Source organism: Dendropsophus ebraccatus, chromosome 2, assembly GCF_027789765.1.
Source record: "Dendropsophus ebraccatus isolate aDenEbr1 chromosome 2, aDenEbr1.pat, whole genome shotgun sequence".
Taxonomy (NCBI): Eukaryota; Metazoa; Chordata; class Amphibia; order Anura; family Hylidae; genus Dendropsophus; species Dendropsophus ebraccatus.
The window spans coordinates 216,130,518-216,152,814 of record NC_091455.1 but is presented as its reverse complement, the minus strand read 5'-3'; the positions used below and the strand labels follow the sequence as shown (position 1 = coordinate 216,152,814).

The 22,297-nt window shown below is 47.4% G+C and overlaps 2 protein-coding genes across 10 annotated transcripts in view; one reads left to right on the top strand and one right to left on the bottom strand.

Moving 5' to 3' along the window:
• Positions 1 to 22,297, bottom strand: part of ADAM22 (ADAM metallopeptidase domain 22) — a 175,290-nt gene that overhangs the window by 59,497 nt on the left and 93,496 nt on the right. For 8 of the 9 annotated variants that reach the window (XM_069959504.1, XM_069959508.1, XM_069959507.1 and 5 more), the window contains 2 exons: positions 19,834 to 19,916; positions 16,459 to 16,522 (listed from right to left, as the gene is read on the bottom strand). In XM_069959504.1, the coding sequence (XP_069815605.1) occupies positions 16,459 to 16,522; positions 19,834 to 19,916 (147 nt within the window). Of the gene's footprint in view, positions 1 to 16,458; positions 16,523 to 19,833; positions 19,917 to 21,105; positions 21,310 to 22,297 lie in introns of those variants that run through there. The other variant, XM_069959510.1, reaches the window with a different exon arrangement.
• Positions 2,946 to 11,763, top strand: CLDN12 (claudin 12). Its single transcript, XM_069959512.1, has 2 exons — positions 2,946 to 3,025; positions 10,824 to 11,763. Exon 2 carries the CDS (start codon positions 10,837 to 10,839, stop codon positions 11,572 to 11,574), a length of 738 nt encoding a protein of 245 aa, XP_069815613.1. The 5' UTR covers positions 2,946 to 3,025; positions 10,824 to 10,836; the 3' UTR covers positions 11,575 to 11,763.

The window sequence follows — 22,297 nt, the reverse complement described above, 5'->3', positions numbered from 1 at the left end:
TATATATATATAACAGACTATATACAGGATCAGTATATAACAGACTATATATATATATATATAACAGACTATATACAGGATCAGTATATAACAGACTATATATATATATAACAGACTATATACAGGATCAGTATATAACAGACTATATATATATATAACAGTAATACCTGTTAGAGATCAGGTCCCCATCATATAATAGATCCTGATCCTTGGAATGAAGAGACATAGGTGCCTGCTCCATACAGTATATCACTATCAGCACTATATGGCACTATGTGTATACAGTATATCACTATCAGCACTATATGGCACTATGTGTATACAGTATATCACTATCAGCACTATATGGTACTATGTGTATACAGTATATCACTATCAGCACTATATGGCACTATGTGTATACAGTATATCACTATCAGCACTATATGGCACTATGTGTATACAGTATATCCCTGTCAGCACTATATGGCAGTATGTGTATACAGAATGAGGACTATATGGCAGTATGTGTATACAGTATATAACAGTATGAGGACTATATGGCACTATGTGTATACAGTATATAACAGTATGAGGACTATATGGCACTATGTGTATACAGTATATAACAGTATGAGGACTATATGGCACTATGTGTATACAGTATATAACAGTATAAGGACTATATGGCAGTATGTGTATACAGTATATAACAGTATGAGGACTATATGGCACTATGTGTATACAGTATGAGGACTATATGGCACTATGTGTATACAGTATGAGGACTATATGGCACTATGTGTATACAGTATATAACAGTATGAGGACTATATGGCACTATGTGTATACAGTATGAGGACTATATGGCACTATGTGTGTACAGTATATAACAGTATGAGGACTATATGGCACTATGTGTATACAGTATATCCCTGTCAGCACTATATGGCAGTATGTGTATACAGAATGAGGACTATACGGCACTATGTGTATACAGTATATAACAGTATGAGGACTATATGGCACTATGTGTATACAGTATATAACAGTATGAGGACTATATGGCAGTATGTGTATACAGTATATAACAGTATGAGGACTATATGGCACTATGTGTATACAGTATGAGGACTATATGGCAGTATGTGTATACAGTATATAACAGTATGAGGACTATATGGCAGTATGTATATACAGTATATAACAGTATGAGGACTATACGGCACTATGTGTATACAGTATATAACAGTATGAGGACTATATGGCAGTATGTGTATACAGTATATAACAGTATGAGGACTATATGGCACTATGTGTATACAGTATATAACAGTATGAGGACTATATGGCACTATGTGTATACAGTATATAACAGTATGAGGACTATACGGCACTATGTGTATACAGTATATAACAGAATGAGGACTATATGGCAGTATGTGTATACAGTATATAACAGTATGAGGACTATATGGCAGTATGTGTATACAGTATGAGGACTATATGGCAGTATGTGTATACAGTATATAACAGTATGAGGACTATATGGCAGTATGTATATACAGTATATAACAGTATGAGGACTATATGGCAGTATGTGTATACAGTATGAGGACTATATGGCAGTATGTGTGTACAGTATATAACAGTATGAGGACTATATGGCAGTATGTGTATACAGTATATAACAGTATGAGGACTATATGGCAGTATGTGTATACAGTATATAACAGTATGAGGACTATATGGCAGTATGTGTATACAGTATATAACAGTATGAGGACTATATGGCAGTATGTGTATACAGTATATAACATTATGAGGACTATATGGCAGTATGTATATACAGTATATAACAGTATGAGGACTATATGGCACTATGTATATACAGTATATAACAGTATGAGGACTATATGGCAGTATGTGTATACAGTATATAGCTGGGTTCACACTACGTATATTTGAGGCTGTATGTTTGAGGCTGTATAGCAACCAAAACCAGGAGTGGATTGAAAACACAGAAAGGCTCTGTTCACATAATGTTGTAATTGAGTGGATGGCCGTCATTTAATGGCAAATATTTGCTGTTATTTTAAAACAACGGCTGTTATATTGAAATAATGGAAGTTATTTACCGTTATATGGCGGCCATCCACTTAATTTCAACATTGTGTGAACAGATCCTTTCTGGGTTTTCAATCCACTCCTGGTTTTGGTTGCTATGAGGACCTGACATGAGGACCAAATACAGCCTCAAATATACTGTGTGTGAACCCAGCCTAAAACAGTATGAGGACTATATGGCAGTATGTGTATACAGTATATAACAGTATGAGGACTATATGGCAGTATGTGTATACAGTATATAACAGTATGAGGACTATATGGCAGTATGTGTATACAGTATATAACAGTATGAGGACTATATGGCAGTATGTGTATACAGTATATAACAGTATGAGGACTATATGGCAGTATGTGTATACAGTATATAACAGTATGAGGACTATATGGCACTATGTGTATACAGTATATAACAGTATGAGGACTATATGGCAGTATGTGTATACAGTATATAACAGTATGAGGACTATATGGCACTATGTGTATACAGTATATAACAGTATGAGGACTATATGGCACTATGTATATACAGTATATAACAGTATGAGGACTATATGGCAGTATGTGTATACAGTATGAGGACTATATGGCAGTATGTGTGTACAGTATATAACAGTATGAGGACTATATGGCAGTATGTGTATACAGTATATAACAGTATGAGGACTATATGGCAGTATGTGTGTACAGTATATAACAGTATGAGGACTATATGGCAGTACACACGGTCGGGCTCGGGGTGGCGCTCTCTCCCCGCAGTTACCCGGTGCGACCTCCCCAGTACCGCAGCCCTCACAGCGCAGATGTGCAGGGACGCGTCATGTGACCTCCCCGCGTCACGTGGCTCCTGACGTCACAGGCACAGCCAGCAGGAGCTGCTCCGGTTCGGTGGCGGCCAGGCTCCGTGCTCCGCTCCGAGGTCAGTGCTGTGTACGGGGTGCGGACGGTGTGCAGACGGTGCGGACAGCCGGGGGAGGGGCTGCGGGACTTACAGCGAGGACAGTGCGGGGAGGGGGGCGCTGCTGCGACTTATAGCAGCTACAGGTGGGATAGGAGTATAGGGGGGGGGGGGCTGTGTGTGACCTGTGACCCCAGGAGGGGAGTATGGGGGGCTGTGTGTGACCTGTGACCCCAGGAGGGGAGTATAGGGGGGGGGGGCTGTGTGTGACCTGTGACCCCAGGAGGGGAGTTGGGGGGGGCTGTGTGTGACCTGTGACCCCAGGAGGGGAGTATGGGGGGGCTGTGTGTGACCTGTGACCCCAGGAGGGGAGTATAGGGGGGGGGGGGGGCTGTGTGTGACCTGTGACCCCAGGAGGGGAGTATGGGGGGGGCTGTGTGCCCTGACCCCAGGAGGGGAGTATAGGGGGGCTGTGTGTGACCTGTGACCCCAGGAGGGGAGTATGGGGGGGGCTGTGTGTGACCTGTGACCCCAGGAGGGGAGTTGGGGGGGCTGTGTGTGACCTGTGACCACAGGAGGGGAGTAAGGGGGGGGGGGCTGTGTGTGACCTGTGACCCCAGGAGGGGAGTTGGGGGGGCTGTGTGTGACCTGTGACCCCTGGGTGGGAGTATGGGGGGGGGGCTGTGTGTGACCTGTGACCCCAGGAGGGGAGTATAGGGGGGGAGTTGTGTGCAACCTGTGACCCCAGGGTGGGAGTATGGGGGGGTTGTGTGTGACCTGTGACCCCAGGGTGGGAGTATGGGGGGGTTGTGTGTGACCTCTGACCCCAGGAGGGGAGTATGGGGGGGTTGTGTATGACCTGTGACCCCAGGGTGGGAGTATGGGGGGGGTTGTGTGTGACCTGTGACCCCAGGAGGGGAGTATGGGGGGCTGTGTGTGACCTGTGACCCCAGGAGGGGAGTATGGGGGGGGGCTGTGTGTGACCTGTGACCCCTGGGTGGGAGTATGGGGGGGGCTGTGTGTGACCTGTGACCCCTGGGTGGGAGTATAGGGGGGGCTGTGTGTGACCTGTGACCCCTGGGTGGGAGTATAGGGGGGGCTGTGTGTGACCTGTGACCCCTGGGTGGGAGTATAGGGGGGGCTGTGTGTGACCTGTGACCCCTGGGTGGGAGTATGGGGGGGGGCTGTGTGTGACCTGTGACCCCTGGGTGGGATTATGGGGGGGCTGTTTGTGACCTGTGACCCCAGGAGGGGAGTATGGGGGGGCTGTGTGAGACCCCAGGAGGGGAGTATGGGGGGGCTGTGTGTGACCTCAGGAGGGGAGTATGGGGGGGCTGTGTGTGACCTCAGGAGGGGAGTATGGGGGGGCTGTGTGTGACCCCAGGAGGGGAGTATGGGGGGGCTGTGTGTGACCCCAGGAGGGGAGTATGGGGGGGCTGTGTGTGACCCCAGGAGGGGAGTATGGGGGGGCTGTGTGTGACCCCAGGAGGGGAGTATGGGGGGGCTGTGTGTGACCCCAAGAGGGGAGTATGGGGGGGCTGTGTGTGACCTGTGACCCCTGAGTGGGAGTATGGTGGGGATGTGTGTGACCCCAGGAGGGGAGTATGGGGGGGCTGTGTGTGACCTGTGACCCCTGGGTGGGAGTATGGTGGGGATGTGTGTGACCCCAGGAGGGGAGTATGGTGGGGATGTGTGTGACCCCAGGAGGGGAGTATGGGGGGGCTGTGTGTGACCCCAGGGTGGGAGTATGGGGGGGGGGGGCTGTGTGTGACCTGTGACCCCAGAAGGGGAGTATGGGGGGCTGTGTGTGACCTGTTACCCCAGAGTGGGAGTATGGGGGACTGTGTGTGACCCCAGGGTGGGAGTATGGGGGGGCTGTGTTTGACCCCAGGAGGGGAGTATGGTGGGGATGTGTGTGACCCCAGGAGGGGAGTATGGGGGGGGCTGTGTGTGACCTGTGACCCCAGGAGGGGAGTATGGTGGGGATGTGTGTGACCCCAGGAGGGGAGTATGGGGGGGGGCTGTGTGTGACCTGTGACCCCAGGAGGGGAGTATGGGAGGGATGTGTGTGACCTCAGGGTGGGAGTATGGGGGGCTGTGTGTGACCCCAGGAGGGGAGTATGGGAGGGATGTGTGTGACCTCAGGGTGGGAGTATGGGGGGCTGTGTGTGACCCCAGGAGGGGAGTATGGTGGGGATGTGTGTGACCCCAGGAGGGGAGTATGGGGGGGCTGTGTGTGACCTGTGACCCCAGGAGGGGAGTATGGGGGGGCTGTGTGTGACCCCAGGGCCGGAGCTGTGTGGATGTAGCAGAGGTGACTCCTGTTTGCTTTAGGGGGTGCAGATCTGTCACAGTGTGTCGGCGGGGGGGGGAGGAGATCTGCATTGTTATAGTGGCAGCTTTCCTGTCTGTACTGCGCTCCATCTGTGGCAGCGACATACACAGCAGTGTACAGGAGGCATTATACTCCACGGGTGTGTACATAGAGATGCAGCTGAGGCCCGGTACCTGTCAGTCACTGGTGAATGTCCGCAGTCAGTGGAACCATAAGTCTCAGCATGCCCTGTATCTATATGTTTGGGGTATACGGGCAGTGACCCATCACCTTCATACTGTCACAGTCTGTCAGATCCCCCGGCCCCCCACCCCCTCATGCGGGGTCCTCCTGATACATATGTTGATGTGTAGGCGGGGGTCTCAGATTATATACTGGAGGATAATCCCCGGACCCCCATAAAGCAGGGGAAGCCCCCAGACAAGTAAAACCCCCTATCGGCTCATGTTGGCGCCTCGATAATCTTACCGTATGGACGGGTGCGGCGCCTCCTGTCGTGTTTTATAGACGATATAATAACAGCGTATACAGGAGAGGCGTATAATGACCGTGTACTGCAGACAGCTTAAAGGGATTCTTCACCAACATTGTTTTCTTACAAATCAACTGGTGCCAGAAAGTTACACAGATTTGTAATTTACTACTATGTAAAAATCTCCAGTCATACAGTACTTATCAGCTGCTGCATGTCCCGCAGGAAGTGGTGTATTCTGTCCAGTCTTCCAGTACTTATCAGCTGCTGTATGTCCTGCAGGAAGTGGTGTATTCTCTCCAGTCTGACACAGTGCTCTCTGCTGCCATCTCTGTCCATGTCAGGAACTGTCCAGAGCAGCAGCAAATCCCCATAGAAAACCTCTCCTTCTCTGGACAGTTCCTGACATGGACAGAGGTGGCAGCAGAGAGCACTGTGTCAGACTGGAGAGACTACACCACTTCCTGCAGGACATACAGCAGCTGATAAGTACTGGAAGACTGAAGATTTTTACATAGAAGTAAATTACAAATCTGTACAATTTTCACCAGTAACTCCAGTTGATTTGAAAGAAAACCTTTTTTTTTTTTTTTTGTGCACTGTCCCTTTAAAGGGATTGTCCAGGTGAGGCAGCTCACTCTCATAGGCCCTTGTAGTGACTTCTGTTACTAGAGGGTGAGGCCTATAAAGAGCGTCTCCTGCTGTGGAGGACCCATCCTGTCCAGCAGATTGATGTGTAATGCCTCGTTCTGCCTGTGGTGGCGCTGCAGGGAGGTGTAGCACTTCCATCCAGCTCTCCTGAGGGACAGGCTATCACTATATGGGCAGCGCTCCCTAACCTGCAGCTCTCCAGTGACAGCAGAACTACAACTCCCATCATGCCCTGACACAGAATAGTTCACCCTTGGAATTGTATAAGTTGCACATTACTTTCTTTGTGGCAGTAAATAAGTCATAGCGGCGGCTGTCAGCACCTGACAAGCAGATGAAGAGCTGTCACTTCTTGCTGCCAAGACTGTGCAGCCTCTCGGTATTATCCGCAGCTGCCACCGCCCCTCCTGACAGCTTGTCAGGCACTGAATTGCTGGCTGCCTGTCCCGGAATCGTTAGCTTGTTGAGTCCTGGCATCAGATAGAAGATTCTGGGCGGCACTAGCTCACTGTGATGGTACTGCTGCAGACTGGGGAAAGATAAAGGCGCTCCCTGATCTGTGGCAGAACTATAGCTCCCAGCATGCCCTGACAGACACTGAAAGTAGTTAGGCCGCAGTTTGTGACCCCCAGGTTAGGGAGCACTCTGGTGTATTTCTCTTCCCCCATCTGCCCCGGTATCATCACAGTGAGCTAGTGCCGCACAGTCCTCTATGTATGGCAGCCAGCACCCTCCTGGGATACACTGGACTAAGTGAACTGTACCATTACTCACCACTATAAAGTGGTCCTGACAGGTTCAGCTATTAGTCCTTAAGAATCCTAAAGGGGTTGTCCTGGATATAAAAACAACATGGCTGCTTTTTTCAGTAACAGCGCCGCTCTTGTCCTCAGTTTATGTGCGGTGTTGCAGCTCAGTTGTACACAACCTGAGGACAGGGGTGGCGCTGTCTTTGGAAGGAAACAGCTATGATTTTTGTTGTGTTCTGTAATCTTGGAGAACCCCTTTAAGGGTGCGTTCACACGTACAGGATCTGCTGCAGATTCAAAGCAGATCAATTCTGGGCAATCAAATCTACTGCAGATCCTGTATGTGTGAACACACCCTAAAGGGGCACTGCACTGCGATATGTATAGGTCATTTACTTCTATGTAAAAATCTCCAGTCTTCCAGTACTTATCAGAGCCACTTAAGCCGCAGAGGGCGGCGGCGCGTTACGCCACAGAGTTATAAGTTCTTTTTCTCTCTATTATTTGCTCTTTACCAGAACCATTTACTGCAAGAGAAAAGAATAAGAAGCTGCAGGGGGGGGGGGGGGGGGGGCATAGAAGCACTCCGCAGCCGAGAGGCCTGACACGCTGCTAGGTAGGAAGCGCTCACAAATGACAAGGCGTTTCAGTGTGTCAGTGTGTGTGGGTGGGAAGTGCAGCAATTGTGCCGCTCTCAGTCCCTGACAGACAAGGAACGCCCCCGGGATACACTGCTTCCCAAGGTTCATGTGAGACATATATATATATATATAGTATGTGTGCAAGGGGAGCCATACAGCGTCTACTATACACATCCCTGAGGCAGAAGCGTGAGATCTCACCCCGTCCATAGTGACAGTATACAACACAGCCCAGAGGATCAAATCATCATATATCACCATCCATGTGAACGCAGGCTGACTCACAGGTGGTGGGGGAAGCAGGACTCACAGGCTTTCTCTATGGGTGGTGGGGGAAGCAGGACGCACAGGCTTTCTCTGTGGGTGGTGGGGGAAGCAGGACTCGCAGGCTTTCTCTATGAGTGGTGGTGGGGGAAGCAGGATGCACAGGCTTTCTCTATGGGTGGTGGGGGAAGCAGGACTCACAGGCTTTCTCTGTGGGTGGTGGGGGAAGCAGGACTCGCAGGCTTTCTCTATGAGTGGTGGTGGGGGAAGCAGGATGCACAGGCTTTCTCTATGGGTGGTGGGGGAAGCAGGACTCACAGGCTTTCTCTATGGGTGGTGGGGGAAGCAGGATGCACAGGCTTTCTCTATGGGTGGTGGGGGAAGCAGGACTCACAGGCTCTCTCTATGGGTGGTGGGGGAAGCAGGACTCACAGGCTTTCTCTATGAATGGTGGTGGGGGAAGCTGGACTCACAGGCTTTCTCTATGAGTGGTGGGGGAAGCTGGACTTGCAGGCTTTCTCTATGAGTGGTGGGGGAAGCTGGACTTGCAGGCTTTCTCTATGAGTGGTGGGGGAAGCTGGACTTGCAGGCTTTCTCTATGGGTGGTGGGGGAAGCTGGACTTGCAGGCTTTCTCTATGAGTGGTGGGGGAAGCAGGACGCACAGGCTTTCTCTATGGGTGGTGGGGGAAGCAGGAGTCACAGGCTTTCTCTATGGGTGGTGGGGGAAGCAGGACTCACAGGCTTTCTCTATGGGTGGTGGGGGAAGCAGGAGTCACAGGCTTTCTCTATGGGTGGTGGGGGAAGCAGGAGTCACAGGCTTTCTCTATGGGTGGTGGGGGAAGCAGGACGCACAGGCTTTCTCTATGGGTGGTGGGGGAAGCAGGACGCACAGGCTTTCTCTATGAGTGGTGGGGGAAGCAGGAGTCACAGGCTTTCTCTATGGGTGGTGGGGGAAGCAGGACGCACAGGCTTTCTCTATGGGTGGTGGGGGAAGCAGGACGCACAGGCTTTCTCTATGAGTGGTGGGGGAAGCAGGACTCACAGGCTTTCTCTATGAGTGGTGGGGGAAGCAGGACTCACAGGCTTTCTCTATTAGTGGTGGGGAAGCAGGACGCACAGGCTTTCTCTATGAGTGGTGGGGGAAGCAGGACTCACAGGCTCTCTCTATGAGTGGTGATGGGGGAAGCAGGAGTCACAGGCTTTCTCTATGAGTGGTGGGGGAAGCTGGACTTGCAGGCTTTCTCTATGAGTGGTGGGGGAAGCTGGACTTGCAGGCTTTCTCTATGAGTGGTGGGGGAAGCAGGACGCACAGGCTTTCTCTATGAGTGGTGGGGGAAGCAGGATGCACAGGCTTTCTCTATGAGTGGTGGGGGAAGCAGGAGTCACAGGCTTTCTCTATGGGTGGTGGGGGAAGCAGGACGCACAGGCTTTCTCTATGGGTGGTGGGGGAAGCAGGACTCACAGGCTTTCTCTATGGGTGGTGGGGGAAGCAGGACGCACAGGCTTTCTCTATGGGTGGTGGGGGAAGCAGGACGCACAGGCTTTCTCTATGAGTGGTGGGGGAAGCCTCAGCATTTTATTATCTGTAGGATTGGAGACACTCATGCTGAGCTTCCCATGATAGCCGGGACATCCCCAGTAATGTATGTAGATGTTCTCTAGACGTGACAGGACCTGATCACCCGGATGTGTCATTTCCATATAATATACAGCACACCTCCGCCCTATAGATAATAACTCCGGGGTGACTATACGTATCCTCAGTCTCCTGTCAGGCTCCCGGGTGGCCGTATACATCAAATAATGTCATGTACATGGGGGTGACCTGACTGTCCCCTGAGGATTAGCTGACACGTATATGGGGTGTGCGGCCGTATCTGGCTGGTATTGGGGTCATTTTATGGAGTCACTGGGAAATTGCTAAAGGGGTACGTACTTTTTCTTTCAGATTAACTAGTGCCAGATAGTTATATAGATGTTATATAGATTTGTAATTTATTTGCATTTAAAATTCTCCAGTCTTCCAGTACTTATCAGCTGCTGTATGTCCTGCAGGAAGTTGTGTATTCTCTCCAGTCTGACACAGTGCTCTCTGCTGCCACCTCTGTCCATGTCAGGAACTGTCCAGAGCAGCAGCAAATCCCCATAGAAAACCTCTCCTGCTCTGGACAGTTCCTGACATGGACAGAGGTGGCAGCAGAGAGCACTGTGTCAGAATGGAGAGAATACACCACTTCCTGCAGGACATACAGCAGCTGATATGTACCGGAAGACTAGAGATTTTTATAGAGAAGTAAATTACAGATCTATATAACTTTCTGGCACCAGTTGTTTTAAAAGAAAAAGATTTTCACTGGAGTGCCCCTTTAATCTATGTTTTATGGGATTCTTCCTGGGGTTTTTCCATTCCAGACATGCAGTATCGGGCAGAGTTGCTTCTACGCACTGTGTAAATCCGGGATGGGGAACCTTCAGCCCTCCAGCTGCTGCAAAACTTTCCATCATGCCTGGACAGCCGAAGCGAAGCCGCAGATTCCCCACCCCTGGTGTACATGTTGGGTTGTGGCTGTACCAGACATTGCAGCCAGTCCATTCTCTTAAGTAGAATGAGCTGCAATACCAGTTATAGCCACTACAGAATGCATGGCGCTGTGTCGGACCCCTATTGATCTCGTTTTTCTCATGGAATTTTCTTTTTTCGTTTAGGTTGGGTAAGACAATGGGCTGCCAGGAAGTGCATGCGGTCACCCTGCTGGCCTTTGTCTGCGGCACGGCCTCCATCGCGGGCCTCTTCACCGCCACATTGCTGCCGCAGTGGAGGCAGATGAAGCTTTACACCTATAACCGACATGAGAAGAATCTGACGGTCAGCATCGGCATGTGGGTAAAGTGCACGCGGCAGGAGTGGTCGCGGGAGTGCCTGATGTACGACAGCGAGTGGTACGCCAGCGTCGACCAGCTGGACATCCGCGTCCTCCAGTTTGCCATCCCGTTCAGCATCCTGACCGCGGCCTCGGCCCTCATCCTGTGCCTGACGGGAATCTGCAACACAACGTTCAGCTCCAACATGCCCAACCTGAAGGTGGCGCGGTGCATCGTGAACAGCTCGGGCTGCCACCTAGTGGCGGGTTTGCTGTACATCCTGGCGGGCTGCATCAGCCTCACCCCGTCCATATGGTCGATATTTTACAATGAGGTCCTGAACAGGAAGTACGGCCCCTACTTCACCTACGACACGGCCGTCTTTGTGGCCATCGGCAGCTCCGGGGGGCTCTACGTCACCGCCCTCTTGCTGTTTTTATGGTATTGTGCCTGTAAGTCTCTGCCGTCGCCGTTCTGGCAGCCGCTGTATTCCCACACTCCCAGCATGCACAGCTACGTGGCCCCCTCATACTCCTCGCGCTCCCGGATGTCCGCCATTGAGATAGACATTCCCGTGGTCATGCACACCGCCTAGCTCCGCCCCACCCTGCCGACCTTCCCATCATCCCTCCCTGTATATTGTGATTTTATTTGGTGGTTTTATTCCGTTCGATATTGGCGATTTTTTTTTCTTCCTTTTTTTAGTTAAGTATTTTGTAACTTTTCACTTTTGTAATTGTGTTGTTTATTGGGTTTTTTTATCATGCTTTTTGTGTTCTTTATAGTTATTATGACACTACGTGTTCTTTTCAGCTATGGAATCTTCTATTTAAAGGGGTACTCCGGTGGGAAAAAAATTCTTTCAGATCAACTGGTGTCAGAAAATTATATAGATTTGTAATTTTTTTCTATGTAAAATTCTCCAGTCTCCAGTACTTATCAGCTGCTGTATGTCCTGTAGGAAGTGATGTATTCTCTCCAGTCTGACACAGTGCTCTCTGCTGCCACCTCTGTCCATGTCAGGAACTGTCCAGAGCAGCAGCAAATCCCCATAGAAAACCTCTCCTGCTCTGGACAGTTCCTGACATGGACAGAGGTGGCAGCAGAGAGCACTGTGTCAGACTGGAGAGAATACATCACTTCCTACAGGACATACAGCAGCTGATAAGTACTGGAAGACTGGATACTTTTTTAATATGAGTAAACTACAAACTTATATAACTTTCTGACTCCAGTTGATTTGAAAGAACAGATGTATCGGAGTTCCCCTTTATTATGTGTTATGTTTTAGTTTTTGGAAACCTACTGATCACTACATATCGTCTATATATCTGTAATATTGATATTGCTGAGAGCTGAATAACCTGGGTATTGATGAACACCTAAGCCATGGAGGAGTCGACGCAAACCAGTGGTCCGTCCGCATCTACCCATTCTCAGGGACGGGGAACCTTCGGCTCTCCAGGCATGATGGGAGTTGTAGTTCTGCAGCAGCTGGAGGGTTCCCCTGTCCCTGACCTTAGTCCTCCCCATCACATGATATGGACCACACGAGTGCCTATACAAACACTGATGAATGTCTTTGCATATTTAAAGGGATGTTTCATAATCTTTGCATCTTCAGCCGTCATAGGGGGTGACTGACACCACTGCCCCCACCCTGCTGGGCGTGACTGACAGGTCTATAGGGCGGGGGAGCAGCAGTGGCAGCCGCCCACCCACTTGCCTTTATACCCTGTCCCTGACTTATTGCACAATGTGTGAGGTCCGGGCAGCAGGATTCTGTCATTTCCTGGACAATTCCTTTGACTATTACGATATAACCCCTTTAAGAAAACAAATAGTGGTCTGTGTCACCCAGGATGGGGCCATCTGCCGGCCTCCTGTCATGTTGAACGTCCGATCTGCAGGCAGCATGTTATAGAGCAGGAGGAGATGAGCAGATTGATGTGTATGTTTTGTCATTTGTGTAAGTAAATCTCTGCTGCTGCTGGGATAAGTAGTAGTCAAGTGGGCGGTCCTACATAGTAACTAAGACATATCTGTGTGTGTGTGTGTGTATATATAATATATAGAGAGAGATCGATCTGTCAGACCGCCCTCACGGCTACATCCAGAATCCCTGGGTCTAGGGCTCAATTATACTTAGCTGTCAGTCAGTGAGTGGCCCCGCCCACTTGACTACTTGGCCCAGAATTAGCAGAGATATACAGGACTATCCTGGAACCTTTCCCACCCATCTATATATCAGTCTGCTCGTCATCTCCTCCGGCTCAATAGCGGGCCGCCCGCAGATCAGATGGTCAGATTCCCGTTAATAGACCGGCCGGATGGAACCATCAATGCTTTGCAAATGTAATAAAAAAAAATTGGAAAAATATAAAATTGAAACGAAATATAAAGTGGACCGGTTATACATGTCACAGGCAAATGTCCGAGGTTTAGAGGGTTTGGGGTATGTTGCAGAGACCCTCCCACCGAGCAGGAGACCCTGCTGTCAATCATCTCTGCTTCATAGACTTATAATGGAGCCGGCTGTATGAAGATACAGAGAGTGAAGCGCTCTACCCTGCGCTTCCCCTGACTGGTGGGTTAATCCCCTGACATGTCCCTGTGGCCGTGCCCCTATATATATATATATATATATATATATATATATATATATATATATATATATATATATATTCTGCCTCACCCCCATCATATCCATCACCGCAGTTCTGGAAGGAGAGATAAGTCTACGGGAGAGACGTCTATATTTTTACAGAATATTTGTAAATATATTGAGAAATTGTGTATTTTTCTGTAATGTAAAATTTTGTGGGAAAGTAAAAAAAAAAATAATTATAAAATGGCAGGACGTGAATTTTTTATGGTATATCGACCAAAATGATTTCCTTGTTATCAACATAGTGGGGGGCAGGGGAAAGTCTGACCGCTAAGGGTACTGGACTGTGCACCAACACTGGACGGTATATGCAGGACTGTGCACCAATACTGGACGGTATATGCAGGACTGTGCACCAATACTGGACGGTATATACAGGACTGTGCACCAATACTGGACGGTATATGCAGGACTGTGCACTAATGCTGGACGGTATATACAGGACTGTGCACCAATACTGGACGGTATATACAGGACTGTGCACCAATACTGGACGGTATATACAGGACTGTGCACCAATACTGGACGGTATATACAGGACTGTGCACCAATACTGGACGGTATATACAGGACTGTGCATTAATGCTGGACGGTATATACAGGACTGTGCACCAATGCTGGACGGTATATACAGGACTGTGCACCAATACTGGACGGTATATGCAGGACTGTGCACCAATACTGGACGGTATATACAGGACTGTGCACCAATGCTGGACGGTATATACAGGACTGTGCATTAATGCTGGACGGTATATACAGGACTGTGCATTAATGCTGGACGGTATATACAGGACTGTGCATTAATGCTGGATGGTATATACAGGACTGTGCATTAATGCTGGATGGTATATACAGGACTGTGCATTAATGCTGGACGGTATATACAGGACTGTGCATTAATGCTGGATGGTATATACAGGACTGTGCATTAATGCTGGACGGTATATACAGGACTGTGCATTAATTCTGGATGGTATATACAGGACTGTGCACCAATGCTGGACGGTATATACAGGACTGTGCACTAATGCTGGACGGTATATACAGTAACAGGACTGTGCACCAATACTGGACGGTATATACAGGACTGTGCACCAATACTGGACGGTATATACAGGACTGTGCACTAATGCTGGACGGTATATACAGGACTGTGCACTAATGCTGGACGGTATATACAGTAACAGGACTGTGCACCAATACTGGACGGTATATACAGGACTGTGCACCAATACTGGACGGTATATACAGGACTGTGCACTAATGCTGGACGGTATATACAGGACTGTGCACCAATACTGGACGGTATATACAGGACTGTGCACCAATACTGGACGGTATATACAGGACTGTGCACTAATGCTGGACGGTATATACAGGACTGTGCACCAATACTGGACGGTATATGCAGGACTGTGCACCAATACTGGACGGTATATACAGGACTGTGCATTAATGCTGGACGGTATATACAGGACTGTGCACCAATACTGGACGGTATATGCAGGACTGTGCACCAATGCTGGACGGTATATACAGGACTGTGCACCAATGCTGGACGGTATATACAGGACTGTGCACCAATGCTGGACGGTATATACAGGACTGTGCACCAATGCTGGACGGTATATACAGGACTGTGCACCAATGCTGGACGGTATATACAGGACTGTGCATATGGGACCAGTACCGGATGTTACATACAGGACACATATATGTTTGTGGCTGTGTTTCCCTTTAGTAATTATAATCAGTCCGGGTTGGTTATGCGGCACTATGACATAGATGTACTGTATGGCGGTGTGTGAGTACTTTATTATAGGGGGTTCAGTAACGTCCCCTGCAGCACAGTGTGAACGGCTATGTAACGTCCCCTGCAGCACAGTGTGAACGGCTGTGTAACGTCCCCTGCAGCACAGTGTGAACGGCTCTGTAAGCTGCTATGACTTTAATACAACTAGATTAAACAATATATATATATATATTTTTCCACCAGAAACCTCCAGCCCTAGAATGGTGACTCCCCCTGTGGGTACTTGCTGTACTCTCTATGCAGTCTCTGGGTTTAGTACTGTAGCCGCTGTGCGTGGTTCGTTCTCGTCTCGTGGTGTCTACACGCCGGCCATGTTCTGTACTGATGGATTTTTAGGAAATGATGAAATAAAATGTTGAATGACCGGTCTGAGCGTTTCCTCTTATTACTTCTGGGGTTTTGGGGGTTTCCTCCATAGAATATACATGTTCTGCCCTCAGTGTATGGAAGCCTCATCCTCCCGCAGTCAGCAGTATACAGCACCCAGTGCAGCGTACCCTGTCACCTGTCACCTGGAAAACAAACGCCCCCCGCCCCATACAGAGAGTGGGAAGAGGCTGCACACCTATCCCTTGTTGTTCTATTAAACAATGGGCACCTGAACACCCCCCCACCCCCGGGCACTAATGCAGTACGGAACTAATACAATGATCAGAATAAAGATCACAAAAAGGCGTAAAACACATAAACCTCCATCATGTGGTTATTGCTGCAATCAATGGTGGAATCACTCAGTGAGAAACATAAAGCACTAACATTATCCCCATATACACAGGAGAGCAGTAACTGGATGTAGTCAGCACCCAGCAGGTGTATGGGAGGGATTCCTACACAGTCCCGGCTTTATTACACACATCTCCCCCCAGTGGGACCATACACCCCCCCCCCCCCTCCGCAAGGCGGCTCCAGTAGTGATAACAGTAGTGTACATAAGACCCCAGTACTGGCGCTATAAAACAATATCCATAGATTATAGGAAGGTATATAGGACTTACGCTTGCTTTGTACTTCTCTCCGGGTTCGATGAGATACGTCTGGTTTCCGTCACAGAACATCCCGCTGGGAAAAGTCAGAGGAAAAAAGTTACTTAAAAAGTTAAGAAACTTTGCAAAAGTTTAGTGTTTACTGTGTTAGATATATATTCTATAATGATTTTCTATTCCCCACTGTCTGGGTATCACACAGGCCCCTATAGGTCATCACACAGGCCCCTATAGGTTATTATACAGGTCCCTATAGGTCATCATACAGGCCCCTATAGGTCATCATACAGGCCCCTATGGGATATCATATAGTCCTCTATAGGTCATCATACAGGCCCCTATGGGATATCATATAGTCCTCTATAGATTATCATAAAGGCCCCTTAAAGCGTAACTGTCATTTTTTTTTTTTTTTATTGCAGAAATCAGTAGTATAAGCGATTTTAAGAAACTCTGTAATAGGTTTTATCAGCCAAAAAAGCCTCCTTCTGTACTCAAGAAGCAATCTCCCAGCCTCCCCCCCTGACTTCTTATCTGTGCATTATCAGGCAAACACGTCTTCATTACAGAGAAGCCAGTGAAGACGGGCTCTGTTCTCTCCATTGTAAGCCTATGAAGGGGGGAGGGGCTGAGGGAGATGAGGGAGCAGGAAGAGGTGACATGAAGGTCAGCTGTTTGTAGACTCTCTGGGCACCTAAACCGCTAAATTCAGGTGTCAGAAAGGTCCGTGCTTATCTATGAACTTACTGAGAGAAGATTGCAGGGTGTTGTGCTGTGCAGGACTGCCCCATGCTCACTCACTCCTAACAGCCCCTCCCCTCTCCATAGACACATAATGGAGACAGAAATCCTGCTTCTTCTGCAGTGAGGGGGGAGGCTGGGAGATTGCTTTTTCAGTACAGAAAGAAACTCTTTTGGTTTATAAAACCTATTACAGAGTTTCTTAAATCGCTTGTACTATTGATATTTAATGTTTTCAAAAAAATGACCCTGAAATGACAGTTACACTTTAATGTTATCATGCAGTCCTCTATAGATTATCATACAGGCCCCTATAGATTATCATACAGTCCTCTATAGATTATCATACAGTCCTCTATAGATTATCATACAGTCCTCTATAGATTATCATAGAGGCCCCTATAGATTATCATAGAGGCCCCTATAGATTATCATAGAGGCCCCTATAGGTCATCATACAGGCCCCTATAGGTCATCATACAGTCCTCTATAGATTATCATACAGTCCTCTATAGGTTATCATACAGGCCCCTATAGGTCATCATACAGGTCCCTATAGGTCATCATACAGTCCTCTATAGGTTATCATACAGTCCTCTATAGATTATCATACAGGCCCCTAATGGTTATCATATAGGCCCCTATAGGTCATCATACAGTCCTCTATAGGTTATCATACAGTCCTCTATAGGTTATCATACAGGCCCCTATAGGTCATCATACAGGCCCCTATAGGTCATCATACAGTCCTCTATAGATTATCATACAGGCCCCTATAGATTATCATACAGTCCTTTATAGATTATCATACAGTCCTCTATAGGTTATCATACAGGCCCCTATAGGTCATCATACAGTCCTCTATAGGTTATCATACAGGTCCCTATAGGATATCATACAGGCCCCTATAGGTCATCATACAGTCCTCTATAGGTTATCATACAGGCCCCTATAGGATATCATACAGTCCTCTATAGATTATCATACAGGTCCCTATAGGTCATCATACAGTCCTCTATAGGATATCATACAGGTCCCTATAGGTTATCATACAGGCCCCTATAGGATATCATACAGTCCTCTATAGGATATCATACAGGTCCCTATAGGCTTCCATAATGCGGGGACAGGAGGCAGCTGCTCAGTCACATAGTGCTGCCTATTACAGAGACTGAAAGAGAAAGTATAGGAAACCTTGCACTGTAATTGCAGTAAACTGGGGGGGGGGGGGCTGCATCAGGGTCTGAGGGGAACCTGCCTTTCTACTTGTGCAAATTTATTATTATACAGCAATTTTTTTTGTTGTTGTAGAATCCTGTTTTGTAGGTAACCCAACTAGAAAAAAAGAGTTCAAGTCATGTCAATGGGTTCTTAAAGGGGCACTCTGACAAAAAAAGTTTTAAAATCAACTGGTGTCAGAAAGTTATATGGATTTGAAATTTACTTTTATGTAAAAATCTCCAGTCTTCCAGTACTTATCAGCTGCTGTATGTCCTGCAGGAAGTGGTGTATTCTCTCCAGTCTGACACAGTGCTCTCTGCTGCCACCTCTGTCCATGTCAGGAATTGTCCAGAGCAGGAGAGGTTTTCTATGGGGATTTGCTGCTGCTCTGGACAGATCCTGACATGGACAGAGGCGGCAGCAGAGAGCACTGTGTCAGACTGGAGAGAATATGCTTCCAGCAGGACATACAGCAGCTGATAAGTACTGGAAGACTGGAGATTTTTACATAAAAGTAAATTACAAATCTGTATAACTTTCTGTCATCAGGTGATTTGAAAGAAAAAAAAATTGCCAGCGTACCCCTTCAAGGAGGGGGTCGCAGTTGCCACATCTGGTGCTTCCTTTACAACCTGCTGTATACACCTGTCAGTCACAGCCTTCCCTAGAAGTTACAGTATTGGTGTCAGTACCCTATGCAGGCGGCAGATCACAGTCCATAGGCCGCATAGAGCTGTAAGTGAGCTCAGACCCAGGCGTCACCTCCTCCCTCCAGCCCACAGATTCCTTACAACGGCCATCACCTGCCTTACATTGGCCTCAAGGCTGTCCAGTCCCAACATGCCAGCATGTGTCTGTATACTAGTCTGTGTATGTGTATATAAATATATATCTTATACATTACACACAAAGCATAAGATGCCTCACAACCACTGTGTAACTGTAGATCACTCATCTGTTTCTCCGGCTGTCGGCGGTCTCTAGGCGGCTGCAATTATTTCTGTATACACTTTGTATTTCTCAGGCTATACTGTGCTTATAAATAACTCTGCAGGGACGGCCATTGCTGTTTTAACTATCACCACTAGAGGGCAGCAGAACTCCATTTTTTTTGATGTGTCGCATGGAATTCTGCAGATCTCTATATACTGTATATAGTGTCCATAAGATGTGTAGTGTACAGTACAGTATAGTGAGATATAAGATAGGTATGACACTAAAGTCCTGCACCTTTACCCTCTGACCCTCAGAGTACAGTATGTAAATGAACCTGGGGTGGGGGGATTTGGTGGACCTGTATTTGTTGCTGCGCACAAGGACAAGGTGTCTGGTGATCGGTCCCTTTAATCCCTGTTCTCCACCAGGCTATGGGATTATATATAATGCACCATGTAATGTATAGTAGGAAGAGTTGAGTTAACTTACTGAAGTCCGTGACATGTTGACAGAGCCACAAAGGATTTGGGCGTCCCTCGGATTTGGCCCTGGTAGTAACAATGCTCACCGCCCTAAAAGACAAGACACACACTTAATATGGCAGAAATACAAAAAGTGGGAGCGCTATATTCTACTCCAGTATGGTTTCCCAATTGGGAGGAAAATAGTTCTAATTTGCATTCTCAGTATAGTATAGGTATACATTAGTGGTGTCATATATATACATAACTAGTGGTGTGTAATATACATGGATTGTGGTGCTCCTGTCCACCCTGCAGAGCTGCTGCCTGTATACAGTTATAACCAGGAGGAGCGGGCTGGTATAACTTTAAAGGGCTTTCCTGTAAATGTGATGTATCACCTGCAGGATAGGCATAGGAGGGTCTGGTTGGTGGGGGTCCAACCGCTGGGACCACCACAAAACAGGGGACCCCTTCCCCATCTCACCACACCTCTGGTCGCTACTGCTGCAGCATCTTAGGCTTTGTTCATATTTTATAAATAATACAGCACTAAAAATATATATATACCATACCATAAAAATATTAAATATACTGTATACTCTGTTTGCATACCCTATCATATACTCTGTATACTGTACCATATAGTCTGTATACCATACCATATACTCTGTATACTGTACCATATAGTCTGTATACCATACCATATACCAAATCTGTATACTGTATCATATAGTCTGTATACCGTACCATATACCCGGTCTGTATACTGTATCATATAGTCTGTATACCGTACCATATACCAAATCTGTACACTGTATCATATAGTCTGTATACCGTACCATATACCCGGTCTGTATACTGTATCATATAGTCTGTATACCGTACCATATACCCGGTCTGTATACTGTATCATATAGTCTGTATACCGTACCATATACCCGGTCTGTATACTGTATCATATAGTCTGTATACCGTACCATATACCAAATCTGTACACTGTATCATATAGTCTGTATAACGTACCATATACTCTGTCTGTACACTATATCATATAGTTTGTATACTGTACCATATACCTGGTCTGTATACTGTACCATATACTCTGTCTGTATACCGTACCATATACTCTGGCTGTATACCATACTATATACACTGTCTGTATACCGTACCATATACTCTGTCTGTATACCATACTATATACACTGTCTGTATACCGTACCATATACTCGGTCTGTATACCGTACCATATACACTGTCCTTTCGGACATGCAGAGTGGACGTTGTACGCCTGTTTTACCTCAGAGAATGACACTGGATCCATTTAACATATATTTCAATCTTTTACAGTCGTACTTTGCATGAAAAATGGACCTTTCAAGGAAAATAACATATTTTTAAAGGGTTTATCCGGGGTTAGAAATACAGGACCGGGGTGGCGGCGCTGTACACACTTGGCAACATGATAAACAGCAACTAGAGGGCCGATGTGCATTGTACGCCTCAGTACCGATGTGTGTATGTTATATCATCTCCTTCAGTCTCTAGAGGTGACCATTTCCATTCACTGTCATCAAGCAGAGATGGCGACCCTTTATAAGAACCGTCTTGTTGCCCACAGCAACCAATCAGAGCTCAGCTTTCATTATTCACGAGCAATACAAAATGAAAGCTGCTCTGTGATTGGTTGCCATGGGCAACACGGATTCTTTTTGTTTCAGTTTCCTATATCTTCCAGGAAGTTGGTGAAAGTTTGATAAAGCTTTATTGACAAGCAGAACCTTGACACGGAAACAGTTACTAGACATGTTGATTATGGTACAGTATATAGAAGCTGCCATAAAGCAGATATGGTTTTACTGCAGTGTAATCATATGTATCAGGGATGGGGAACCATGATGGGAATTGTAGTTTTGTAATAGCTGAAGGGCCGGAGGTTCCCCCATCCCTGATATAGAAGGTCTCCACCATCTACGCTTTCACACTGGCAGATCTCAGTTATCAGCCGTCACCGGCCGCTTTGGTCATACAACGTCCCCCTCTGCGCTGCGTAGGTGCGGGGTCCACTGTACAAGCTATTTACTAGGAAGATGGAGACAATCTGGCTACAAGTGCAGAGGTGGATCTGTATAGAGGATCTGCATGGAGCGGAGATTGATGTACAATGAATAAAATGGCAGAACTTGAGTGGCAGCTTGCTGTGCCATCTGGCCAGGAAATACAACACAGGCAGAATCTTCACAATCGCTTCCCTTCCTATTATCTGCAAATCGCTGACACGATATTAGCAGCATTAAGAACAGACGGACAGTACCTGCTCCAATACCACACCGGACAAGACGTATAACACCAGCACCAATACCACACCGGACAAGACGTATAACACCAGCACCAATACCACACCGGACAAGACGTATAACACCAGCACCAATACCACACCGGACAAGACGTATAACACCAGCACCAATACCACACCGGACAAGACGTATAAT